Source organism: Pelodiscus sinensis, chromosome 7 (assembly GCF_049634645.1).
Source record: "Pelodiscus sinensis isolate JC-2024 chromosome 7, ASM4963464v1, whole genome shotgun sequence".
Lineage (NCBI taxonomy): Eukaryota > Metazoa > Chordata > Testudines > Trionychidae > Pelodiscus > Pelodiscus sinensis.
In genome coordinates this window covers 75166677-75181489 of record NC_134717.1, presented here as the reverse complement: position 1 = coordinate 75181489, position 14813 = coordinate 75166677, and the positions used below count along the sequence as shown (strand labels likewise).

At 41.0% G+C, this 14813-nt stretch overlaps 1 protein-coding gene across 4 annotated transcripts in view; it reads right to left on the bottom strand.

Moving 5' to 3' along the window:
- Nucleotides 1-1908: 1908 nt before the first annotated feature.
- ZDBF2 (zinc finger DBF-type containing 2) overlaps nucleotides 1909-14813 on the bottom strand; it is a 34276-nt gene continuing 21371 nt past the window's right edge. For 3 of the 4 annotated variants that reach the window (XM_075934335.1, XM_075934336.1, XM_075934337.1), the window contains exon 6: nucleotides 1909-9610. In XM_075934335.1, the coding sequence (XP_075790450.1) occupies nucleotides 6856-9610 (2755 nt within the window). In that variant the 3' untranslated portion in view covers nucleotides 1909-6855. Of the gene's footprint in view, nucleotides 9611-10810; nucleotides 10884-14813 lie in introns of all 4 variants that reach the window. The other variant, XM_075934338.1, reaches the window with a different exon arrangement.

The window sequence follows — 14813 nt, the reverse complement described above, 5'->3', positions numbered from 1 at the left end:
CACAATATGATACAATTCAAGCTCAGTTTGTCTCCTGTAAAGTGTGACAGTGCAGTGAAGTGTAGTAAATAGGGTCCCTAAGAGCTTAATTTACATAAACACCCAATTTCTGTGACTTTACCCAACAGAAGAGTGGGTTATTTTCCTTAAAGACAGGCAGTCTCTACCTGTATTCCACAGAGAGAGTTTATGCATGCATGCTATGGGTCCGGAGCCAGAGATTTTGAAGCAGTAGTGTCTGTGGGTCAATGCATGCACCCTTGCCTTGCCTCATAGATTTGTCCAAGCTCCCAGGCAATAAAGGGCAGAGTGTAGTGACTGTCTCTCCAGTTCCTGCAAATCAAATAGATTCACAGCAGGGGGCAGCAGAGAGGAAAGTGGAATACAGGTAGGGACCACACATCTCAAAGAATTTCTAATTACAGGTAGGTAACCTGCTCTTCTTCAAGTAATGGCCCCTATTGTATTCCACTGCGTGTGAAGTTGTGAGGAGCAGGACAGAATGTCTGAATGGTGGAAAGCTGCACTGAGGCATCCATTGCAGAGCCCTGCAGGACATTATGAGCAGTGAAGGTATGTAGGGAACGTCACATGGCTGCCCTACATATATATGGAAAGGGTAGCAGAAAGAGAGTCCACAAGGCATTCCTATTAGGCCAAACAGAATTGTGTCATCTCTTGGCCCCAGAAAACAGGGCTTTTCCCTGAGGAAGTGGACATTCCCTTTCTTTTGGACTGTCTTCTGTCATTGAAGATGTTGAAATTTCCACTAAATTCCCTCACAGTCCATATTGTTATCAGTGCCTTACAGCCACCAGTGGAAGGGCACTTCATACACACATCCATTGATTACCAGGTTTCCTGATGACCTTCACACCCATAGAACACATTACCCCCACCATACGACCTCAGCCTTCTTCTCTTGATGTTAATTAAACCACCCTTCAAGCCACTGACTTAATGCTCTCTGTCCCTCCTTTCCATGAAGGTTAGGTTGCCTTCCTTGTGCCTGATCCTGCTGTTGCGCTGAGTATGCAGCCCAGAGAAAGTAGGCAGGGGAAATGGGAAACTAAAACTGGTTTGGCCAGAATAGGACAATCAGAATGACAGTGGCTCTTTCCCTTCTGATCTTGAGAAGGACTCAAGGGAGGATCAGGAGGAGGCAAAGGCATGGTTGATCTGGTCTGACCAGCAAAAGACAAGGGCATCATCTTAAGGGTGAATACCAATGCCCCCTCTTGAACAGTATAAACTGCATTTGCTGTGGGAAGCAAAGAGGTCTCTGATCAAGAGTCCCACAACTGACAAATATGTGGTTTTCTTCAGAGCTGTGAAACTCCCACTCATGAGGTGCCACAGGACTCCTCGCCGCTTTTGCAGATTCAGACTAATACGGCTACCCCTCTGATACTTGACAGTCATGATCAGCTCTGAACTTTCTGCTGAGAGAATCTGCAATCACATTATGAATCACTGGAAGATAGGTTGGTAACAAAAAGATCATAAGAACGGCCAGACTGAGTCAAATCAAAGGTCCATCTATCCCAGTGTCCTGTCCTCCAACAGTGATCAATGCCAGGTGTGCCAGAACAGGCAATCATCAAGTGATCCATCCTTTGTCGCACATTCCAAGCTTCTGGCAAACACAGGCTAGAGACACAATGCCTGCCTCTCCTGGCTGATAGCCACAAGTGGATTTATCCTCCAAGAATGTACCTAGTTCTTTTTTTAACCCTATTATAGTGTTGGCCTTCACATCTGCTGGCAAAGAGTTCCACAGGTTGACTGTGCTTTGTGTGACGAAATACTTTTTTTGTTTGTTTTAAACCTGGTGCCTATTAATACCATTTGGTTCAGTGTGTTATGAGTAAATAGCACTTCCTTATTCCCTTTCTCAGCATGTCATGATTTTATAGACCTCTATCATAACTCCGTTTACTCATCTTTTTTCCAAGCTGCTAACTACCAGTCTTATTAATCTCACCTCATATGGAAGCTGGTCCAAACCTCTAATCATTTTTGTTGCCCTTTTCTGAAGCTTTTCCACTTCCAATAATCTTTTTTAAGATGGGAAGATTACTTTTGTATACAGTATTCAAGATGTGGGTGTACCATAGATGTATATAGAGCCAATATGATATTTTCAGTCTTATTATCTATTTCTTTATTAATGATTTCCCAACATTCTATTTTTTTAAACTGATGGTGTAGATTGAGGGGACGTTTTCAGAGAACTATCCAGAGTGACTCCAAGTTCTCTTTCCTGAGTGATAACAGCTAATAGACTCCCATCATTTTAAATATATAGTTGGGATGTTTTCCAATGTACATTACTTTGTATTTATCAACACTGAATGTCTCCTGCCATTTTGTTGCCTAGTCACCCAGTTCTTAGAGACACTTCTATAGCTCTTGTAGTCTGCCTGGGACCTAACTATCTTGAGTAGTTTTATACCAACTGCAAATTTTGCCACCTTATAGGTTATCCCTTTTTCCAGATCACTTCTGAAGATTCTGAATAGGACTGGTCCTAGTACATACCCCTGGCGGACACCACTGTTTACCTCCCTCTATTCTTAAAACTGGCCATTTATTCCTCCCCTTTGTTTCCTAACTTAACTAGCTTTATGAGACAACCTTCCCTCTTATCCCATGTCAGCTTCCTTTGCTTTGGTGAGGGAATTTGTCAACGATTTTTGAAAATCTAAGTACACTATATCCTCTGCATCCCCCTTAGCACATGCTTGTTGATTCCTCACAGATTTCTAGTAGATTTATGAGGCATGATTTACCTTTACAAAAACCACAATGACTCTTCTACGTGTCTGATAATTCTTTTATTTACTAGAGTTTCAACCAGTTTCCCTAGTACTGAAGTCAAGCTTACTGACCTGTTATTGCTGGGATCACCTTTGGAAACATTCATAAAAGCTAGTGCCATATTAATTATCTTTCAGTCATTAGGTACTGAAGATGACTGAAATAAGTTACAAATTACAGTTAGTAGTTCTACAATTTCAAATGTAAATTCCTTCAGAATTACTGGATGCATACCATCTGGTCCCAGTAACTTATTACTGTTTACATTTATCAATTTTTTCCAAAACCACCTCTGACACTTCGATTTGGGACAGTTGCACAGATGTGTCACCTAAAAGAATGGTTCATATTTGGGAATGTCCCTCACAATCTTAGCAATACAGGTGGACAATACACCAATATCATAGACTGCCTCCACCCATAGAGAAGTTGACCTTGTGTCCCTTTGTTCGTTGGTGTACTAGACTGCAGTGGTGTTGTCCAACATGATAAGAACATTATGGGAGCGAATGGAAGGTAGAAATGTGTGACACACTCATCATATCTCTCGAGTTCTAGCTGATGTGCATTCTGGATTCCTAAGAGTTCCACATCTCCTGCATTATGTGGTCTCCAACGTGCACTCCCCATCCTGTGAGGGATGCATCTATGATAATCATTCTACCCAGGAAGGACATAAGAAAGGGGATCCCCTTAGTGCCAATGATCTATCCACCACTGGAGGGAACAGAACACTGTGGGAGGAAGGAAGGGAGGGAGAGTGCATGACCATCAGCCTAAGATTCATGGGATGTCACAGTGGTGAGTACATTCTTTGGAGCCATATCTGTAAACAGCAGAGGTGAAGGCGAGCGAAGCTCATGTACATGCACACTGCCATGCGGCCAAGGACGGATAAGCAACTCCAGAAACTGTCCTTAGTAAATAAGCCAGGCTGTGACTGACCTGATAGAGACTCCTGTGAAGTTTAGGAACTTCATGACAATAAAAGTTCATTTTTTGACATTGACACTCACCCACAAGGTTGAAAAAAATCCAAGCTGAGAGCTGAACTTCTTCTCTAATTAATGCTGAGTCAGTCACTGAGAAATGGAAAAATAAGGACCCCAGAATGCCTGAGATGGGCTGTTATGACAAAGAAAACCTTGGTAAAGATCCAGGAAGCAGAGATGAATCCAAATAGTGGGACCCTATACTGAAAATGCTAAGGACCCACCATTAGCCTCAGGAATCTGATGTGGGTTGAATGGATGTAAAAACAGAGCTGTCGGCTACATGCCTTTTTTTAAAGAAGGTACGATGGCTGTTAAGATAATCATATGAAACTTGGCCTTATGGGTGAAACAGCTGAGATGATGTAGGTCCAGGATTGGTCTCCAGCCATCTTTTTCTTGGATACCAGGAAGTAAGTGGGAGAATGTGCTCTATTGCTCTCCTTTGCAGTAAAAAGTCTATACTTTTAAGGCCAGGATGCTATCATAAGAGTAGTCCCTGAAAAGGGATGAGTACAGGATATTTACATGAGGTAGTGTGGTGAACTTGATTGTATAATCACAGTAGCTGTCATCAAGGACTACCTGTCCATTATTATTGCACTCCAAGCTGGTAAAAAGAATGACAGATAAACCCCAAAGGAGGTGGGTTGGTTGAGGTTGGAGGCACATTCCTGGGTTTCTCACACTAATGTAATGGATGGTTCACCAAAAATGGTCCAACTGCAGCCTCATAATGACCCCTGTGAGATATTTTTTCAGAGGGAATAACCAGCCTTCTCAGGTATGACTTAGGAGGGAAAGGTCGATACTGCTTATGAAAAACGGGCTTCTCCCAAGCAGTAGAAAATGTTCACATGAGTGGGGTGAAGAACAAAATGAGGACAGAAAGCACAGATCTTAAATCTTGTCATCTTTGGCACTACCCAGCACCAGTATCTGGCTGCAGGGGACAGGAAAAAACAGATTCCCAAAGTCTAAATCCTACAAAAATTACTACTAAAAAACTTACAAACAGTAAAAACAGCAGAATAAAAACTACATACAATTTCTAAAATATTTTTCTTTTAAAAGTGCATTAGGGTATGTCTACACTGCAAAGTTAATTCGAAATACCAGCTGTTATTTTTCAAATTAACTTTAATAGTGTCTATACATACAAACCACTATTACGAAATAAATTCGAAATAGCAGAGAGCTTAATTCAAATTTGGTAAACCTCATTCTACGAGGAGTAACGCCAAATTCTAAATAGCTATTTCGAATTAAGTGCTGTGTAGACATTTAATTTGACATAGGGAACCCTGGTGGCCATTCTGGGCACAACCAGGAAAACTTTCCTCTCCCCCAGCCCCAGTGCAATTAAAGGGCTGGACACTGGCCACAGTGCCTGTGCCAGCTCCAAACCTGCCAGCCCAGAGCCAGCAGTGGCCACCTGGGCCCCTGACCCAGTGGCCCCAAAACATAAGCCAGCAAGCCACTGGAAGCCAGCCCTCCATTGCTCCCCAGGAACAGTCTGCTAGCTCCCAGGAGCCTGACAGGGGCTTAAGAAGGCGGAAGGGTGAAGATCATGGACCTTATTCAGGTTTGGGGGGGGATGCCCCCAATGTTCATGATCTCTGCACTAGATGGAGGAATGCAGCCGTCTATGGCAGAATAGCTGCCAGCCTGGCCACCAAAGGCCACATGCGAAACCAGGAGCAGGTTTGCATGAAAATCAAGTTGGTCCGGCGAGACGCCCAACCCTGGGCCCTGAGCTTCCCCTCCCCCTTCTTCTTGTTGCTTCCCCCTTCCAGCTCCCTCCTCCCCTCTCCCACCCTCTCTCTTCCCTTCTCCCACCTCCTTTTCCCAGTCTCCCCAGAAGTTCATCCCCCCCAATTTTGTTCACTAAACCCAGTTTCTATTTTTGAATATACATGTCTTTTGTTTGACATCAGGAAGGGGGGCTAGGGAGAGGTAAGTGGAAGGACATGAGGGAGGAATGGGGCACGAGCCCCCGGTGGGGAGGACTGGGGTGGCTCTGAGGGCTCCTCGGGGTGGACATTCTCCCGCAGGGCCTCCTGGATCCTGACAGCCTCCCGAAGGACCCCCCGGGTGGCAGCCTGCAGCAAGTGCAGCCAGGCTGATGTCAACGACCCCATGAGGTGCACCAGCATGCCCAGGGGCAGCTCTGGCTCCATGTGGCCAAGTGCTGTGGTGTCCTAAGTGGGGGCACTCAGGGCACTCAAAGACAGGACTGCTTTGCTATCCCTCATCAAGGTAGACAAGCAAGCAAGGAACCCTGAAAACTGTCCACGGTGACGGTAGGGTCCCTTTAAGCACGGAGCTCAGTTAGCCCCAGGCAGCAGCCCCACACACTAAGTCCTAACCTGATGCCCTGCCAGCACTGGTTCCGGCCAGCCTTAACTTCGGTTCAGGGGCCACTCAGTGTGGATGCGCTATTTTGAAATAGCAAAACGCTATTTCGAAATAGGTTTTGTGTGTAGATGCGTTAATTCAAATTAGCTTAATTCTAATTAACTATTTCGAATTAAGTTAACTCGAATTAATGCTGTAGTGTAGACGTACCCTTAGAGATGAGAGGACACTATCAGCTCAGACTTGGACCATGAGCCTGTGAGAAGGAACTGGAGCTGCAATTGGTCTGCCCTTATCTTTATCACCCCAAAAATCAGTGACGCAAGGCCAAAGTGCATGGAAGATCAACAGACATTACTACTTTCAAACTCTCCAGCTCCAGACAGATGGTATACATGTGCAAATTCTCTGTGGAATTCAATAGGGACCATCACTCAAAGAAAAACAGTGCAATATATAGGGTGCCCATATTATAGCAACATTAACTGAGTGTGTTGCTACACCAATTAATCCAATGGAGCTTGGATTCATCCTATCTAAGGTTCTGGCACAACTACTGGATTTTGTATCATTACCTTCTGTTCACACTCTTTCCTCAGCCTGTTCCCAGATAGTGAGCTAACTCCTAGTAAAACAAGACAGACTCCCAATACAGGTATACTAGAAATTCTTCTAGATGGCCATTTCACAGTGTCGAGGAGACCCTTATCTCCCAGCTCCTTACTTTGGAAGAAGCTAGTTCTGGCTTCTTTGGAAAAGACCCAACCGTGCCTTTCTGCCTCTTTTCAGTAATCCTGGAAATGACTGAAGAGTTTAAAAATGTCCTCCTAGGTTTCCTCCTCGCTTTTAGGTTTTTAGCATCAAGTTTTTCCTTTTTTAGGTACTTTCCCAAAGTAGAATTCCTTGTCTGGTGTGCATGGATGGGGAAGATAGAAGATTTTTGGGCACAAGCGGAGTGCTTCCTTCTTATCTGCTCTTTTTTTTTCTTTTTAATTCTGGATACTTGTTTGCATGGGGCAGCTCTACTTCCTCTCCTCACAAGGCCATGTTTGACAGACATGGGTCCCAAAGCCTTTCTGGAAAAACCTGGTTCTCTACTAGTGCCTTCTTTCTTCTTCCACATTGTCTTTGGATTCTCCCTCTCCAACCGCTCTTTCCTGATTGACTTCAATGGTGTTTTGGCAACCCTGCTATTAATTGGGGTTAATCTAACATCATCTTCTATCTGAGACTGATAGGGATTGAAAGGTGAAATGACTAAGTGTTTACAGGACTTCTCTGAGTGACCAAATACCTGAAAACCAGACCTTTCTATAGTCGTGGAAGACACATCTGTCCTCAAACTTGAGTTCATACCATTCCCTTTACTTGGATCTGACAGGAAAGCCACTGAAGATGAACTATAGAAGTCTGGCCAATTGAAGGATTTAGATGGTGTACATTCTTTGAGCATATCAGATAGTTTCTTCGTGTTTGCATCAAGGCTTTGGCTCCTGAATAGTTGTCGAACATGGGAGGGCTTTGGGGCTTTTTCTCTAACTGTGCTCTTGGGAGGTGTTTTCAGAATTCGATTTGTCAGTGGATCATAATACTTAAGAGAACATTGTTTGTATATGTACCTTACGGAATCCTTGCTCTCTGTGGAGTTGTGATTTCTCTTCATTTTGGGAACATCTAAGGATTTGCCTTTGTATTGTTTAATTTCTGGACATGAAAGGACATATACCACTGTCTTGGGCTGCAGAGGGCTCATAATTTTGGTATATGCTTCTGGAAGCTTCAGGGCACATAGTCTAGTTTTCATGTTTGAAATTCTTTCACACTCTGACCAAATAGCATTTTCTTTCTGATTTGGTGGATCGGACTCCTTTCTAATGGTTTTTCTTTTTATTACTGGATAGCTCACTAAACTGGTTTGGGTTCCATGGCTGACTTTGACCACTTGGCATCTTGAAGCAAGGCGCCACGTTCTCTTTCTAGGCATCTGAAGTGTCTGTGTGTTGCATAGTGTATCTGAGGCCAACAGGTTATCAAAATCAGAACCACCACTTGTAGCATCATTAAATTCTGGTAATGCTTCAACTGAAATAGTTTCTCTTCTGTTATCAATAACAATGTCACATTTTTTTTCATCTTTCTGCTTCTTTCTTCTCATTCTCTTCCCTGTACAGTTGGCTGATGGTTCACTATTGAAGTGACAATGGAAGCGCCCTTCCTTGAAATCACGCACAAGTGCTTCAATTTTTATATCATCTTCATGCATTATCTGGGACCACGTCTTTCCCACAAAGGAAGGAGGCACATGAGGCAGAGCTGGAAGAACTGGTTCCTCATTATGAATTATTGTATCCTGTTTTGCTGCTTCTGCTTGTTCCACGGAACCACCTTTTAGAACAGAATTAAGCTGGGTTCCATAGTTCCTATCTTCCAGGTTTACCTGGACCTCTTTTAGGAATTCTATATCTTTTATAATTACCTTGGGTACACCTGCCCCTAAGCAAACAGGTGCTTCACAATCAAAACTCATTTCTGAGCCTCCTAAGCTACTGTGATCCAGAAATGATGGAATATTTAAATAGGAATTACTCTCTTCATCTTTGCAAGACAACTCTTTAGGTAGAGTTCCATGACAGCACTTCCAAATGACTTCTTCAATTATCTCATCTACTGAAGTTTCATCACCTCTGTTTACCTTGATGTCTTTGTAGCTTGTTAATTGTGGGGATGCCCCAAAACTTAGTGAGCTGCTAGTACCCACAAGGTCCCTGAGACAGAAGTCAGACACCAAAGTTTCATCCTGAGATTGCAAATCATCTAGTTTTAAAAAAGATTGACCTGAGATAATATATGGAGAGTTGCCTTGGCCGCAGGTAGGACTCTGATGTGAAAATGAAGCGGTCCTTAGGTGGACTGGATTCGCATTTGTGTTTAATAATCCCCCCTTATGGCATACATCTTTCTGCATGTGATCATGTCTGCTATTCGAAATCAAATTTGATGTTCCTGAGTACCTAATATTTTTTGCAATTACAGGGTTAACAGGAGACCTGTGATATAAAGGGGTAGTAGGCAAATGGTGGGATACTGGGCTCATAGCTGTAAACTGGCCACTATGGCTACTATTTGCAATTTGAGCACCATCAGTTAGTCTATGATTTTTCACACTGTTACAGATGTCCAAAGTTTGCTGGGATATTTCTAAGATGTGTTCCTGTCCCCTCTTTAGTTTTTGGATAAATGTCTCTGGCACAGAAATCAACTTTATGCCCTCCTGAGATCTGCAAGGAGAAGGGGAGCATGATTTAACAATGGATTCACTGTCTGTGCCAGGTATCTCCCGTCTGCTTCTTACCACCTTTTTCTCCTTCTCTTCTGGAAGCAGGAAAACATCCCGGGGAGCCATTGGAGAGATGGGAAATGGCATGTCATCGTATGTTGGTCTGGAAAAAAAAACTGTGTAAATGTTGCAAATACATGTCAAGCTTTTTGAACAAAGGAATTGAGTTCCTTAATCATTATTAAGTATAGTGCATTATGACTAAGAACAAACTCAAATAACTAACTACATTAATTTGCAAAGCAAAGCTTCAATAAAAGAAAGAAAACAATGTTCCATAAAGCACCCCAAAAAAGAAGACAAACTGGGCATTTATCTGATTCCATAAAAGATCAGGTAGATATTATTCTTAACATCTCATAGCAGGGAGCTTTTCAGAATAGCTAAAAACATTTCTATACATGGTATTAGGGAAAAGAACAGAAAATGTCTCTTCTTTTGATCCCGTTGATTTATAAAAAACAATTAAGTTATTTTATAATGTACACTATATAAATTTATAGCAAACAAGCGCCTCTACAGTGCTTAATAAGCATCTTTGTACATAAACTCTCTTCTTTTAAAGAGTAGTGCTCTGAAAAATGACTCTGCAAAGAAGGCATGATGGGGTTCCATGGTTACTGCAGCATACTGATTTGCCAGGTCTGCAAACTCAGACTGATCTCTACAAAACAGCCTAGGATGTGTCTGATATATGCTTCACTACCAAGAAGAAATATTCTGCAAACCAAATGCTGACCTGAGTTCAGTTAATGCAATGGCATATTATTACATGAACTGCAATCAACACATATACAAAGTCCTAACTTTTGACTTGTACTAAAAATAAGTCTTCATTCCTTTTAGCCTTGCAGAACCAAACACAGATAAATAGAGAGGAAGGGTTGGATTCTATTTCTTCTTATGCATCACTATAGCTGTTTGCTAAGGTCAACTCAGTTCACATTTGTGCAAATCATTTAAGGCAACAGGATTGCAGGGAGGAACTGAGCACAGATGTAAGTTAGGTCCTGACCCTGCAAAGACATACACATGCTTAATTTTATGCATCATGAATATTTAATTCCAATGGAAATACTCATGTGCACAAAGTTAAGCACATGTGTAAATTTCTTTATGATGCCTGAGCCACAAAATAATCCAACGACCTTTTTGCTCTATTGTTTGCAGTACTAACAGAGTAAAATATAATGCATGCACTTTCAGTTACACTATTTCCTTGGTTACACATGCTCAACTTCCACTGGCTTTCATGAGAGTTAAAGCTACTAACAGTTGAAGTGAAGTCAGTGGAACTACTCACAGTTAAATGTACAGGATTGAGGTCATAGTTATCAAAGTCAGCAGATATAACACAATGTGTAGAGGGAGCCAATCTGTGGAGTAAGGAGCAAGCATTTCTACCTATCCACTTTTCATTGTAGAATCTCACCATAAGAATTTACACCAATACAGATATTAAAATGTGTGCTGAATGAAAGCTGGCAGACAAATTCTCAGCATGGAAGAACTAATGCCTTCAATAGTAAAACATTTGGTTTGGCTATTTTTTCAAAATTACAATTTTATGTAACAATCAAAATATTTGTATAGCCCAAAGGTGTTCCAATTTTGAAACTAAAAAAAGTACATGGCATTAATTCATTAAAAGTCATATTATCCTGTTTAGACACGTGCAATTTCTTTAAGCATTTATAAAGATTTTAACATGTATAGTAGTAGAGATTAGGAATGTGACCATATAATCATGTAATGGTTAACCAATAAGCCCAGGCTTATCAGTTAATGTTCACAGTTAAACGCAGGCTCCTGTCCTGCTCCTCTGTATCAGGAGCAGCGGTGCAGGTTGGCAACCAACTCGAGAGCAGCACACACTGGCTCCCAGAAAGCTGGCTGCAGATGTGTGTAACCATTACACATTTACACAATTACCCGCATTTTAACTCCCTAGTGGAGATACACCTCAAAGACAGGTGTATATACTTCTCATGAATCATTTTATTTAACAATGTTTTTTTTTTTTTTTTAAACCTACTTTTAAAATACTAAATATGGATCCTTAATTTTTTACAACAGCAAAGTCTAAAGTTTTGACCAAATTAAGTAATGCATTTGGCCCTTACATGGCGGTCAGCTAGGCCTACTACTAACAAAGGTGTATGTCCAAAAGCAGCAAAATTATAGTACTGAAATACATATCTACCTGGGACACAGAAGAAGATCTAAAGGAACTGGTAATACCCACCAGTTAAGTAATACATATTAATTTGTACTATGCAAAGAGCCTATTTGGAAGGGAGGTAGGCTAGTGTGGAGAGACATATCCATGCAGGTCCGGCCAGATTGAAAACATACCACACTATTATCCTGTAATTTGTACAGTGGGGGGAGGTTATTTCCATTCCTGGAACAGATAACATTTACCATATCAGCTAAGAAATTTGAATACTTGCTTTTCAGGTAAAATATGTCAAATTACATGAACTATTTGTCTGGTCAGTCATAAAAATATGTAAACAGTATATGAAAATGAGGCTACTTTTGACCTAAAGGAATTCATGTTCTTCTAATGTATTTTTCATATCATTTTAACAGTGTGAATAGTTAATCTTGCATATTAATTTAGGTTTCTAAGGGTATGTCTACACTATAGGACTAATTCAAACTAACTTAATTCGAATTAGTTAATTCGAACTAAGCTAATTTGAACTAGTGCATCTAGACCTAAAAACTAGTTCTAATTAGCATTTTGCTAATTCGAACTAGCATGTCCACATTGAGTGGACCCTGAACCGAGGTTAAGGATGACCGGAAGCAGTGCCGGCAGGGCATCAGATTAGGACTTAGAGCGTGGAGCTGCCGTCTCAGGCTAGCCGAGGGCTGTGCTTAAAGGGACCCGACTTTTTCGACAGATCCTGTAAACCTCCTTGCAGGAGGCTTTCTTTTTCAACAGATCCCCCTCTAGACTGCTGCTTTTTGCTGACAAAGTGCTGAGTTGGCAAAAACTGTGGCCATTTTTATGCAAATTAAGCACGGGATATTGCCGACAGAGGGATGCAGTCTAGACATACCCACAGTGTTTAACAGGACTCAGACCTATCCAACCAATCAGGTAGAACTGTTTATAAAATTTTATTTTGAGGACAGAAAAAACAGAAAAGACAATCTCCCTGTTCCTTCACTAAGCTGCAGGAAAGCTTAATGTGATGTTGCAGCACAGCAACTAAAGTAGCCTGTGGTCATCAAGCACTTGGGCAGAGGAAGCAAACAATTTTACTCGTGTCTTTAAACAGCTAGACAGGAATAAAAGGAATGCAAGTGTGTGTTCATATACATACACATACGTACACAGGAACTGTATCTGTATACATGTATGCACACATGCACAAGTAATAAATAAATGTTGTTTTTCAAATAAACATTCAAGGGCTTTAAATATAAGCAAAGAGTTACTTGTATTATGTCAATATCATTTCTTTATTCTAAGCTATCCCTCCCATATAGGAGTCTTATTTACACATGAGGTAACCAATTTCAAACCACAATTTAGTGCTCTAGAACATGGAACATCAGCTGTTTAGAGAATACTATGAAATGTTATAGATTTGTCGCAGCATCCCACAGTACAGGGATTAGTGTATTATTCCTTTGAAAGAAAAGACTGTCAATAGTGTGGAACACTCTTCAGAAATATTCCTCCTGTATAGGCAATAGGAGACTATCATACTGGCTAAAGCACAAAGAAATAAAACACTTCCACTGTTTCAGTTGCCAGGGTGAAATACTATTTTAGTCTTTAATCATTAGGGTGACCTACTCACTGTTCCTTGACTGTCACAAGTGGGTGACTGAGATTACACTAACACATAAAATACGTTTGTTTTACCCCCAGAAGTTGATTGTTATGGAAGCACTGGTAGTATTTTCACAGTTAAGGTTCAGTCAGTATACTAGCTGACCTTGGCCATTAACTTGCAAAATTAGAATTTAGCAGGTTTTATCTTTAGAGTCCTGTATGTATACAAAATTTGTATCCACATCTAATCTGCAAATATGGTCCACTGGTATAAAGCAGATATCGGAATCAGCTGCTGAAAGGGAACATGACACATCTAGTTAATGTGTTCCATGAGACACACACAAACACACCATATATGTCTCACACATACTCAGATATTTTGTAGCTGTGTAACATGTTATCTGCATTTGGCATGTTTCTCTCTAAGGCTACATCTACACTGCAAACTTATTTTGAAATAACTCGAAATAACTCACTCGGCTTTTTGTGCTGTCTACACAGCAGGCAGTCGAAGGAAGAACACTTTCCTTCAACTTCCCTTACTCTTTGTGAAACGAGGGTTACAGAAGTTGGAGTAAGAAACCATTATTTTGAAATTATTTCACACACTGTTATATCAAAATCATAGAATCATAGAAAATAGAATCATGAAAATAATTCATGTTAATAATTTTGAAATAATAGGCTTCTTATTCTGACTTCTGTAACCCTCATTTCACAAGGAGTAAGGAAAGTCAAAGGAAGAGTGTTCTTTCCTATGACTTCCTACTATGTAGACAGTGCCAAAAGCCAAGTTAAGGTACTTTGACTTCAGCTACACAATTAATGTAGCTGAAGTTGCAAATCTTAACTCGACTTGAGCCTGCAGGGTAGGTGTACCCTAAGAGAACCGACAGCACATACATATATTAAATATATGTTTGCTGTCTGAGTTAGCATATGTGTATTCATGTCTGTGTATTATTCACATGTATATGACATAAAAAAATTACAAGGAAGGAAAGAGTAGCTTCAAGAGAATATTTTAACCAGAGAGAAATCCTTCAGATTTGTAAATCTAACCCTAGTGAAACTTATAAACAGGAACAGCAGGCAATATATGAGAAGGAAATTAAAAAGGACAAAAAGAATTTTGAAGAGTAAATAGCTGAAGCTGTAAAAATATACAAGAGAGTCTTTAAGTATATCAGAAGCTGGAAACCTGCAGAAGAGTTGGTGCCGTGAAAAGCCAAGACCAAGGAAGAAGTTAAACAAAGCCCACGGCAAAGCCCATGGAAGTAGCAATGATGGCTATGAATAGGCAGATCTTGCCTACTCACTACAGGGTCCCTGGACTGGAACCAAGAAGTGGGGAACTTGGGTTTCCTTACTAGTTATCAGGGAAAGGTGGCATGATGCAAGGATATAAGGACATTCAAAACCATGAGCCTAGAGAGCACTAGTCCTATAGGACCCAGGGACAAAGCCGAAGACTTTTTATAAGGGTACTGGACTGTTTATTTGTTGG